Consider the following 13,219-nt stretch of genomic DNA (forward strand, 5'->3'; position numbering starts at 1 on the left):
TTTCGGTTTTTCAGAATTACAGTGGAGCAGAATTAAGAGTACCGAATACGACTAAACGATAAAGTAACCACGTGTACACAAGAAATATCAGGAAAATTTTCTTTTGTTTTTCTACAAATCGAAACATAATTTCGGGTGGGCAACGAGTTTGGAATTTTCCCAACGTCTTTGCCTTTTAAAGTGACAACCAAACGCGTATAGTTTTTTAGCGCACCAACGACGCCCACCATCTTCATCTCTCTCTCTCTCTCTCTCACTACCACACTCCTCTGCTCCGTTGCTCCTTTTAGCTTCAGTGCTTCTTCCATCTTGTTCTTTTGCTTCCATTTGAAAATCAATAATGAAGACGATCACGGAGAAGTGAAAGAGAGCACGAAGAAAGAAAAGGTGAAGAAATGGAGAAAATGCAAAAAGAAACAAATGTCTGAATTGATTTCCTTCATCCATGGTTGAGTATGCGAGAGGTTTTCTTCCAATGCAAGCTTGAAATTCCACTTCCGTTGCTCTTCAGATCCACTCTGTGACTTTTCTTTTCTCTTTTAGCTTTAAGGTATTATCTTTCCTCTATTTTTTTCCCTGCATTTTTCTTTTTATTCTTTTTTGGTTCGTCAATAGTGGTTGATTAATGGAAAATCGTGATCTTTTGTTGTTTGATGGTATATTTGGTGATGTTTTTTCATCTTGATATTCACCGTTCCTCCTATTTGATACTTTTTCAACTGTATTAAGTTTGGATTGCGATTACCTTCTTCCCGGTGAATGGTGAAAAAGGTTCAAGACTTCCAAGGAAAAGAGAATAGTCATGGCGTGGTTTCTTCTCTCTTCTTACAGAATCTGTACTGAAGAGCGAAGCTTAATCGTTTGCTGCTCACTGGATTAGATGTATTATTTTATTTACTGTTTTCACTGTCACTGTTGTCCACAGTGTCTTTGTTTTTCCGATAATTTTTTTTTTGATGAAATACTTTTCGGAGAATTTTATTCTAGTGAAATCCACTGTCCTAGCATAAATCATTGCGTCAAAGATAATAGAGGGGACTTTCTTAGTAAATAACGTACAATTTTCTGTTTTTTCTCTCACTCTTTTTAATATTTTTTATCCCCTGTTATACGGCCCTGGGAGGATTACTTACTCAATTTTTGTCTATTTACGTATTTTGCTGGCTGAATTGAGTTGAAGGACCTGATTTCAAAATGAAATCCTTAAGAGATAAAGCTGGCTCACTGATTATTCTCTGAAGATCTCTGTCATGGATTTGAACATCTATTTCATGTACGTCTCTGTGCATAAGTCGTCTATCTGAATTGCGTCCGTGTCCTAGAATTTCGATGAGACAATCGTCGGTTGTGCAGAAAATTCTCAAAATGCATTGACATTGCCTGTTCATTTTGGTTTTCTCCCTTTTTTATTGCTTTTATTTTCTGAGAACTCTTTGAGGAAGCGAGGGAGCTGGAAATACTGATGTAAATCTCTCAAGTAATACTTGATAGATCTTAGGAGTCTTAGTGCTCCATTTCTATGATACTAGTACTTTCTCGTCTAATTCATTTTTAATTATACTTTTTGGAGCGGGAAAGAGGTTATCGGTTAATTATTTGCTTGATGAACATACACCTTGAATCCAGGCATGTCGAGCCCACAAATTCTTAGCAGGACGTTTTGGAACTTCTTTAAACACTTGGAGGTTGGGCTGGGAGCAGAGGGGCGACGATTAACATAATATCAGACTTTGGTTTACTTTTTTGTGACATCATTTTCCCTGTGAATGCATATAAAGATGCATTCCGTAACTGATGTTTCATGCACTTTCTTGAATGAAGGGTTTTCATGGGGTATTACAGAATATTGCCTCTTATTTCAGCAGCAAGCATAGATTTTTGTTGGTTGGTTATCGTTAGTCATAACTCTGTTTCTCCTTGTGCTGCTGTAATTTTTTGACCCAACTGATCTGCTTGCAGGCTAGATAGTTTAAGATGGACCGCCGTAGTTGGCCATGGAAGAAAAAATCAGCTGAAAAAGCAATTGAGAAGACACTTTCTGCAGTAGATTATTCAGGCGCTTCTTTAGTTTCAGCTGGATCACAGGGGGATCAGGTCTGTCAAGCATTCTTTTTACTGTCTTATTTCCTTTAATTAAAATATTTTGGTATTTGAGGAGAAACATTTTTCTGTGCTACAATGTTCTGGTGAAATGTCGTTTATATTCCTTAGCCCCTTTATACAGTAGCCAATGACCTGTAGTTAGCAATACCTGTAATGTTTGTGTTTTTGCCATAATCAGCTGGTCATTTATTGTGCTGGGCTACTTTCATTTTGTTGATCTTAAGTCCAGGGGGGCACATATGATATATGATTTAGGAATTTTATATGGTCTTTATTAACCTAGAAAAGCCTGTCTCTAGAGAGTTAAATTAAAAAAATTCTATAATTGAGAGGTGTCTCAATTGATGTGGACATAGTTAAAGGTATCTATGATGGTGCTTTTGTAAATACAAGAAAAATTGTGTGCCCCAAGGTAGAGGTATTCTGATTACTATTGCACTTATCATGGATGATTTTAGTGGAGCATTCAAGACTAGGCTCCTTGATGTATGCTTTTTGGTGATGATATTGTTTTGGTGGATGAGATAAAGCAGAGATTAATGCCAAGTTAAAGTTATGGAGATCAACCTTAGTCCTTGGAATTATAATGTTTTAAGGTAAGTAGAACAAAGACAGTGTATATGGTGTGCATCTTTAGTTAAGCTAGGATGGATAATGAGCTGGTGAAACTTGATGAAGGAGAAGTTCCATGAAGTATGTAGTTTAGGTTTCTTGGTTTACTCAAAAATAAAGAAGATAATATAAAGGATGTTTTCTCGTATAGAATTAGAATATGATGATTGAAGTGGAGTGGTGTGTTCAGAGTAATTGGCATATTAATTTATATAGGACACTGTTATGACTGATGGTGATATGTGGTGCATAATGATGGGAAGTTAAGAAGAATCATATAGATAAGCTCAATGTAACAGAGATGAGGATGTTGAGATGGATGAGTGGCAAAACTGTAAATGGCATTGTTGGCAATGATCATTTTATTGTTGCTTTGGTACATGACAAGCTATGAGAAAGTTGTTTGAGATGGCATGGCCTTGTTTAGTGAAGGCCTTTGGATGCTCTGGTAGGAGGACTGATCTAACTCACATTGAATGAACTACAACACCCATAGGAAGACCCAAAATGACCATAGGAGAAGTGGTGAAGAAAGAAGCAACTTAACACCCATCCCCACCCCTTTAAAATTGAGTAAAAGGAGGAAGCTTGGTCCTTGTATCAAGTATGACCTTGAATAGAGTTGATTGGACGGCATGGTCTGTATAGCTGACCCCATTTAATTGGGTGAGGCTGAGTAGTTGGTGTATGTTTGCTAATTACTGGAAGTGATCTGTTTGGACAATGGTCCATGAAATAATTTTGAATGTGTGGTTAATGCGAAGCATTTATTCTGTGTCCAAAACAGAATTGCTGCATCATCTGTCCACGTGTTCCAACATGATGGACTGGGAAGCCATTTCCACAGATCCATGTCAATTTGCTTAGATGCTACAATAAAATACCAAACTCAGCCTGTAGCTGACAAATCCAGCAGGGAATTTTTTGTGGGGGAGGGAGTGGGGGGAAATGATGAGGTTGCAAAAGGAATGAGAGATGAAAAAGCAGAAAGGATAGAGACAAATTAAACAGGAAATCAAAATCCAGTGGGCTCTATTTGAAGTTATACTTGATGCAAGACCTAGGCTTTGCGTGTCTTTACTCATAGGTTTCCCATTCCATTTCTCACCTCTTCATTCCCCCAACAACCCAGCAAAAAAGAAGAAGAAAAGAAACACACCACACTCACATACCCCCTCTCAAAGTTTTCCTACTTGGTTTGCCTTAAATATTGGCTAGCTTGATAATGCCAATCAATAGACTTGGACTGAACCAGAGAGGAATGGTAAGACATCCAATGAGAAAAACATGGCACCTCTCTGTTTTTTTCTCCCAAGAATCATTTGTGTCACTCAAGCCAATGAGAAAGGCATGGCACTTTCTTTCTTAGAAAATCATTAATATATCTCTCAATCTGTTAGTTCAAATGTCTCTTGTCAAACTTGTTTATTTCCACAAGGGCTGCGGACATGTTTCAATTGATACTATGTTAGTGGACCTTTTTCTCTGTCTTTTCTATGAGGGTCATAGTTGTAGGCATCACCTAGGCACCTGAGCAGGAAATCTGCGGAAAGATGAACTATTGCCTTCCTGCCTGAGGTTGCATGGAATTATTTATAAATAAACAAAACAAATAAATAAAAGAGATTGATAAATGTGACTTCCGTCTTCGCTATTTATGGTCATAGTTTTCAAGGTAAATTACCTGAATGGAATCTTGATAAAAGTAAACTGTCACCTTGTTGCTCCAGCTGTGTGTGCATGGAATAATTTATAAATAAATAAATAAATGAACGAAAGAGTGAGACCAGTGTGACTCAGCTCCCTCTTTAATCAGAAGGAAGCGGCAACCGTAGCACTACTGCTAGCACTGCTATCACTATAGCAATAGCAGGCTAGCAGCAGCTGCATAAGAAGAAAAAGGGAGGAGGGGGTAGGGGGAGTAAGAAGAAGTAGCAGTGGCACCAGAAGCTGTTGCCGCCAACAAAGAGAATATTGCAGCGGTGACCAACCACTACCATCTGCTTCACTACTTTGAAGAAAGAAAAAGTAGAAGAAGAGAAGAATAAGAACATGTTATCTGGAACTCTCCGTCCATCTGCCTTCACAGATATTGGTACAAGCAGCAGTGAAGGGTTCTGCTTCCACGGTCTCGGCCAAGTCTTGTCTTGGGTTATTCTTTGTATCTGATTTTCATTTTTTTTCCTTTTTAGTTTTGTTTAAATATGCATGACTTTGTGCATGATGAATCCAATGATACCAGAGCTTTGTATGTGCACGCATTTATCCCCCTCCTTTTTGGTATGTGCATTTCATTATCTGCTTTACCTTTTCAGAAATAATGAAATTAAAAGTCCCTTTCCAGTTAGCTGAGCAGCCTATGTGTTCACTTTACCTTCTCTGTTGCATGCATGCGCCCACCCATCCCCACCCACATCATCACCCAAATCCAACAGTTGGAAACGACATTGATAATGTATATTGTACAGTAAAGATTATATCTTCCCATATTTAAATTTACCCTCCTTTCTTTGTATGTCTGCACATTTATCCCCCTCCTTTTTGTATTTGCATTTCAATACCCACTTCACCTTTTCAGAAATGATGAAATTAATGGTCACTATCTAGTTGGCTGACCAGTTTATGCTTTCGCTTTGCCTTTTCTGTGATATACTTAATTAATGGCCAGGAAAAATCAAAGAAAGTAAAGTATGTTCAAATATCTGTGGAGTCATATGCCCAATTCAATGGATTGGAGGAAAAAGTTAAGGTATTGGAGGATAATGTCAAGGTATCAGAGGATGAAGTCATGACATTAAAGGAAAAGCTTATCTCAGCACAGTCTGAGATGACCACTAAGGATAATCTGGTCAAGCAGCATGCAAAAGTTGCTGAAGAAGCAGTTTCAGGTATGAGTTTTCCTTTCGTCCAGACTGCCGTCTTTGTTTGCTATATGAATAACTTAATATTATTATCAATTTGGGTGCAACAGTATATCATATCTTCTTGTATATCCATGAATTAATAACTTCTTTATCTTTTCTTCGTTTTACCTGTTATATCTCCTTTTTTTGGGGATGAATTACCTGTTATATCTCTTTGTCAAAACTGACTGCTAAGACAAACCGTTTATTGCAGGCTGGGAAAAGGCAGAAGCAGAAGCTTCAGCTTTGAAACATCAACTTGAATCTGTCACACTTCAGAGGCTTACTGCTGAAGATCGGGCATCCCATCTGGATGGTGCTCTCAAAGAGTGCATGAGGCAGATACGGAATTTGAAGGAAGAACATGAATTGAAGTTGCATGAGGTTGTTCTTTCCAAAACCAAGCAATGGGACAAGATTAAGCTTGATTTTGAGGCCAAAATAGATGATTTAGAACAAGAACTCCACAGATACTCTGCTGAAAATGCTGCATTTTCAAGGTCTTTGCAAGAGCGTTCTAACATGCTAATGAAGATCAGTGAAGAAAAATCACGAGCTGAGGCTGATATTGAACTTTTAAGGACCAATATTCATTCTTGTGAAAAAGAGATAAACTCACTTAAATATGAACTCCATATAATATCAAAGGAGCTTGAAATCCGGAATGAAGAGAAAAACATGAGTATTAGGTCTGCCGAAGTGGCCAACAAACAGCATTTAGAGGGTGTTAAGAAGATCGCCAAGTTAGAAGCAGAGTGCCAGAGGTTACGTGGCCTTGTTAGGAAACGGTTGCCTGGGCCTGCTGCTTTGGCTCAAATGAAGCAAGAAGTGGAAAACTTAGGTCGGGATTATGGAGAAATTCGACAACGCAGATCTCCTGTTAGGAGTCCTATCCCACATTTGGCTCCACTCCCTGAACTTTCTCTTGACGATGTTCAGCAGTGCCATAAAGAGACTGAGTTTCTCACTGCTCGTTTGTTGGCAGCAGAAGAGGAGACAAAAATGCTGAAAGAGGCTTTGGCAAAGCGAAACAGTGAAGTGCAAACTTCGAAAAACGTGTATGCTAAAACAGCTACTAGGCTTAGAAGCCTAGAAGCACAGATGCAGGCACTTACTCAACAAAAAGGTTCTCTAAAGTTGATAGCTGACATGCCTACTGAAGGTACCTCAAGCCAAAATGCAAGCAATCCTCCGAGCCTGACTTCCATTTCTGAAGATGGGATTGACGAGGATGGAAGTTGTGCAGAGTCCTGGGCTACGCCTTTGATTTCGGAGCTCTCTCAATTCAAGAGGGAAAAGGATGTCGAGAAGACTATGAAGGCTGATAATTCAAATCACTTGGAACTTATGGATGACTTCCTGGAGATGGAGAGATTGGCATGTTTACCAGCTGAACCAAATGGTGCCATCTCCACCCCAGATGGTTTGACCGATCAGGTTACTAACAATGTGGAGCATAGTGCTTTGGCTGATAGTGCAAAAGGTGCAGATCTCTGTTCAAAACAGCAGACTGGCATGGACACACCTGTGAATCAGGTCTCCTCTAACATGGAGCACTCAACAATGGAACTCAATTCCGACATAGAAAAAGTTATATTGTCTAAGATTAGATCAAGAATTTTCAATGGTGATTGAATCTCAAGGAGGGGATGTTAATGTGGAGAATATTTTAGATGACATTAAACATATGCTGGATTTACACGATTCTCTGCCTCAGAACTCCATCAGAGAAGCTCACACTGCAGATTCTAGTTCTGATCAACAGGCATCTCCTCAAGAAGATATGGGAGAAGCCATGGAAGGTGGGGTTTCTTTGGCCCATGACAATAATGGTTGCAAAAATAATGTGCATAACATAGACCAGGAATTGTCTGCGGCTATTTCTCAGATTCATGATTTTATAGTGTCACTGGGGAAGGAAGCTACATCAGTGCAGGACGGATCTCCTGATGGACATGGATTATGTGAACAGATAGAAGAGTTCTCTGCCTCAGTCAGCAAAATCCTCTGCAGGAAAACAAGTTTGGTTGACTTTGTACTCAACCTTTCTTGTGTTATGAGCAAAGCTGGTGAACTCAGCTTCAGTGTCCAGGGGTTTAAGGGGAATGAAGGAGAAACCTGCATGAATGATTGCATAGATAAAGTTGTCTTACCAGAAAATAAGGTTTTCCTGGATGACCCAGTGAGAGAGAGATATTCCAGTGATTGTGCCCTCATTTCTCACTGTACTTCTGATCCTGAAGTTCTTCAGGAAGGAAGTCCTGTTTCAGGCTTTCCATTGAATTCTAGGTCTTGCAACTGCTCACCGGAGGAACTGGAACAACTGAAATCAGACAAACATAACTTGGAAATGGATTTGGCTAGGAATACCATAGAGCTTGAAAACTCAAGGTCTCAGTTACAGGAAACAGAGCAACTTCAGGCAGAGCTTAAAGCACAATTGGCTTCTTCTCAAAAATCAAACAGCTTAGCAGATACTCAATTGAAATGTATGGCGGAATCCTATAAGATACTTGAAACTCATGCACAAGAGTTAGAAGCCAAAGTCAATCTTCTGCGCACAAAAGCTGAGGCTTTGGATGATGAGCTTCAGGAAGAAAAGCTGAATCATCAAAATGCTATGCAGAAATGCAATGAACTTCAAGTGCAAATGAAAAGGTCAGCATTGAACTGCTCTTGTACTCATGATTTTAGTCACTTATGCTCAACATGACTCGTCTTCTAGTCTCTTGGGTTGGCTTAGTTGAATCTAGTTCTTAATATGATTAACTTGTTAAGTTGACATTGTTAATTTGATGGGGATTCACAAAATCCAGGCTGAGGTTGCATTCAGCTCAGTCCTTAATTTCCTTTTTTCTGGTTGAGATAAAGATTTATCTGTTACATCTGCATTAAGGCAGAAAAGGTTGGCCAGCTGGAAATATAGCATTAGCATTAGCACATTTTAGGAGATTTCTAAACTCTTTGAAGAGCTAAGAAGTAGTAGTATTTTAAAATTGATCATGTCAGACTGCTGGCTCATATTTTATTCATTAATCCCATTGCATTGCTTTGGCGCTTATTGACTTGCAAGTTTTATCTGTGATCTCACTGTCTTTTACCCTTTTTTTCCTTTTTGTTTCTTATTAGGAGTGAAAGCTGTTCAGTTGATGCTTACACTAAGACCAAACAGGTATTAAGCATATCTTAACCTACACACCAAAAGTTTGGAAGTCATTGCATTACATAGCAGAAATTCATGACCGTTCTCAATACAGATATAGTTGCTTTTAATATCTACAGAAACTTGGTCATGAATTGCTACAAATTTATGACCTTTGTGAATTCTGTTACATTTTCTGCTTTTCAGCTAGAGTTTTTATGATCCTGTGGTGAGTCTGGATCCTCCACCCACATGGAGGGGAATTAATTTCAATTCACATGGGTGGATGCTTGACAAGTTTCTTTTTTAAAAAAAAAACATGATCCTGTTTTGCGGCAAATTAATAAAAATGAATTGTAACCTCATTAATCAGTGTAATCAAGCATCCATTTTTGTTAATGGGGTTATAATCCATTTTTGTTAGTTTCCTGATAAACAGGATCGTGATTTTAAAAAAAGACATTTGTCAAACATCCACCCATGTGGATTGGAATTAATTCCTCTCCATGTGGGTAGAGGATCCGGACTCTTCTGTGGTTGTACTTGGAGCTTTAAAAATTTTAGGCAGAGTTGTGGGATCACAGGTCCAGAAGGTTGCTGTTTCCATGGAACTTCAAGATTTACCAAATTGGTCAAGATTCATGATTTGAGCAGCATTATGGACCAGTATCTTTAAGAGGTTATATATACATAGAACCAAATAGAGAGGAGTGGTAACTTTCAGAAGTGGATATCATAGTGGCCGAATAAGTTACTTCCTAACTAGAGTAGTGGTTACGGGATATGCGTCTTGGTCCCTAGAATCTCAAAAAAAGCTGAAACATGCAACTTCCAGGGCATTCCACCCCATTTCAAGGGGAATGTTTGAATTGCCTAGGAATCCCTACTTTTTAATCCTACTTGAAGCTAGACATCCAAGATCAAAGAATCGAGTGAAAAAGACATGCTTCAATCAGTGGAACAAGAGAAAAGCATTGAGATTGCTGAGTTTCTTGCTTATTTTACAGGTTGGTTATAGCAGATATGTTATCTCCTGTAAACCACATCCAGTATTTGTAATTCTTTTATTTTGGGATGCGATTTATGGATAGGGCCACTGGTTAGACGGGAGATTAAAAACAAATCAATCTTCTCTTTCTAGGACCCTTTTTACATTTTTACTGTCTTAATATTTATTTGCGGCAAGGCTGACTGGAACTCTTGCAAATTTGTTAAACTGTTGTTGTACAGGAGAGAGAGGTAGCAGCTGCTACAGAGAAGCTCTCAGAGTGTCAGGAAACCATTTTCCTTCTCGGTAGGCAGTTAAAAGCTCTGCAGCCTCCAACAGAGCTCAAGGGACCCCAGTACAGTGAGATGCACCAAATGAGTGAAAGTTTAATGGTAAATGTGCCAATTCCTAATGATTTGAACCCAGAAAGTGTCAATGGATCAAAACACTTTGATCAGTCAGAAATGGATAGCGCTGCTTCTTCAATTGTTAGGAGAATGGGTGGTGAGTCACCCTCAGATGCATTCAATTCTCTCAGTAGTCTATCCGATGCTGAAGCAAACATGCTATCGAGATCCCCGGTTGGTTCAAGGCGTCCTAGACACAGGTCTACTAGATCGGGCTCTTCTACATCTTCGTCGGCCCCAACTCATGAGAAACATTCACGTGGTTTTAGCCGGTTCTTTTCGTCTAAAACTAGGAATGGGTATTAGTGTTTGACCTTAAAGTAAATACCAGCAGTGATCCAATCATCCAATAACCAAATGAACAGGTTTTTAGCCTTTTAGGTAAACGTGAAGGTGGGAGCTTTATGGTTGAGGGATCAAATGGTGTCTGGGATTATTCAAGTAGCCATTCCATGCTTTTGTAAGGGAAAATTGGAAAAGGAAATGGTAAGTGGGTTAGTCATTTGGTGGCTTGGTGTTGAAGATTTTACAGAGGATATGATCATCAACCTTCTATACAGGTTAGATGTGGTCAATGTACAGTCACTAATCTCATGTATAAAGTGCTTCCAGTGGAAGTTATAAATGCATCTGATAGAAGTCTAAAAACTCTTGAGGTTGGGTTTTGGAGATAATAATTCCATGTCATGGATCTTATTTTAGTGGTGTAATATTAAACAGAATTGGTTCTCGGCCCATCCAGCCCATCAGTTCAGGTGTGCATTCCGTGTGTATGATTTTCTCGCAGGTCTCAATATTGCAGTAGAAAGGTCATCTCTGGTTGCTGGTTTTGGAGGTTCTTCTCGTGGCATACCTATTACTGCCTCTCAGAGTCATGGTGCTTTCTGTGGTGGCTCATCTTGTGCTCCCATCAAGTGTGGTTTCTGTGGGCATGAAATGGTGGAAACTCCATGGATGACCATCTACTTCCAGCAGAGCCGGCGGTCAATCAGGTCAATTTTCTTACCCCCCAAAAAAAAAAAAAATCAGGTCAATTTGGAGAACTTTAGTGCATCAACAACTCTCTTTTTAGATAAACTTCAGCATTTGATGACTAGCCTTATCTTCTTTTATGCAAAACATTAAACAGCAGGCATGCATAAAAGTTTGGATTCCAATGGATTCATCGCTAGACTTCACTAACTTCCATAGCGTGACCTAGCAGCTACAGTTCCCCCTAGCTTTCCTCATTCAGTTCAGTAAAAAGGTAATGAACAGAAGGTGGAGAGTTAATTAGTTAAGATGGTTGGCCATTCATGTGGAGGTTATGAGGAAAATGACGTCCAACAAGTTAATTGCATTCCAATTTCCAACTCCATTATGCATTATATATATACATGGTCGGTGTGGTACGTACGTACAGATTACAATCACCACCAGGGTCGTAATTGACTCACCTTCCTCGACCCATCACCATCATGTTTATTGTTCTATTTATTACTCAAAAACTCAGAAACTGTGAAACACAGCATGCAGGGTCTCTCTTTATTAGGGTATTAGTTATGTGTTTAATGGTGTCCAATTTTGATGGATGAACATTAAACATGTTGCATCGCATCAGTTTTGAAGCTTTTTCTGGGTTAAATCATGATTATAGAGTTTATTCATGGATTTGAAAGATCGATGAGAATGGGAACAATGCATGAGTTTCAGTCCGAAAAGGAAAAAACATGGCTGCCCTACACTACAGCTCACCTTCCAACACTGTTGGCTCTCCTTTCTCTCTCACCCCCAACCTTGCATGTGTTCTACCATTAATTACTTTGAGCCATATGTGAAGAAAAAAACGAACAGTCTTAATGACTCTATTCTAAATTCCAGAGAAATGAGAGATTGAGAGAGACCCAGAGGTCAAAGATTGTACTGGAGATGATTAATATCTTCCCTGCAGAAATATCAGGAACAGATAATGCTCAATAGTATATATCCGTGTCCTCCATGTATAGCAGCCAAATATGACAAGCTTTTCTTGTTCATCTTGTTGGGAATCTAAAATTGGCTTTCGTTCAGGCTGATGATGCATTGGAGATGAATACAGACGGAAAAGTCTCTTTTTATGTATGGGAAAATGAAAAAGGACCACATCAAGATAAACTACATTACATATATAATAAGGTGAGACAGAACAGAGAGAGAGAGAGATATGCACTTATTTCAAATTAAATGAAGTTTCAAAATGTTTCTTTTCCTTTTCCGTTTTAAAAGGTTTTTGATTGTGGCTTTCCACCATTTTCTAAATCCATGCATGGTTTATTTGATGTTGTTTATAGTGAAGCAAAGTGATGAGAAAATTTCAGTTTCAAATTGTTTATTGAAGAGTTAGGGCAAGGTATTTATTATATCGGAGAGATACCCTAGCACCTATGATAGCATCCATGCACCCATATTTCTCTGAAACAACTCCCTTAACCCTCAAGAAAAAAAAAGGTGTTGGCATATAATGTAACATTAATTAGTAGCATATACATCCTTACACATGTATTTTCATGGATATTTTTCCTTTATAGATAAGCAGGGATATACAGAAGTCTCTCTCACATTCCTTTTTGGTATTTGTCTCTGGTCATTATGGTTTGAAAAGATTGTCCCATTCTCTTGTTCTGATTGATTGATGAACACAATTCAAGTATAAAAATTAGATACATATAGGCTAAAAGTAATTTCATCTTGGAGGCTGATTTGCATTATCGATCACCGTGACGTCTACAATTCTCATTCAAATCCTTTACCCCCAGTGCCCTCTATCCCCAAAATCTCCTCTCATAGCCCACCTGACAAAGATCACCCAGGCCCACCTATGTCAAATGGACTGTGAGAGCTTCATTTTGAAGTATGGGAGTACTGGGGGTAGAGGATGGGGACTCCTACAGTTCTCAAGAGAGTGATAGATAACATGTCTTCTTTACCCAAAAAAAAAAAAAAGATAGATAACATGTCTCAACCATGTCATTCATTTCTAATACATTTAGGTTTAATTATCTTATAAGTAGAATTCATGTCCATTTCTGAGCCACAATACTTTTGC

The 13,219-nt window shown here is 38.7% G+C and overlaps 1 protein-coding gene across 1 annotated transcript; it reads left to right on the forward strand.

The window, feature by feature from the left end:
• The first annotated feature begins 209 nt into the window (after positions 1-209).
• LOC149017039 (filament-like plant protein 4) lies at positions 210-11,178 on the forward strand. The gene is given in 7 exon segments (XM_089151338.1): positions 210-550; positions 1,960-2,094; positions 5,384-5,603; positions 5,833-7,238; positions 7,240-8,276; positions 8,748-8,790; positions 9,991-11,178. Coding segments are annotated over 6 exon segments (3,297 nt in total). The 5' UTR covers positions 210-550; positions 1,960-1,974; the 3' UTR covers positions 10,462-11,178.
• Positions 11,179-13,219: the final 2,041 nt, after the last annotated feature.

Source organism: Hakea prostrata, chromosome 4, assembly GCF_041222555.1.
Source record: "Hakea prostrata isolate BN-2017 chromosome 4, UWA_Hpros_2, whole genome shotgun sequence".
Lineage (NCBI taxonomy): Eukaryota > Viridiplantae > Streptophyta > Magnoliopsida > Proteales > Proteaceae > Hakea > Hakea prostrata.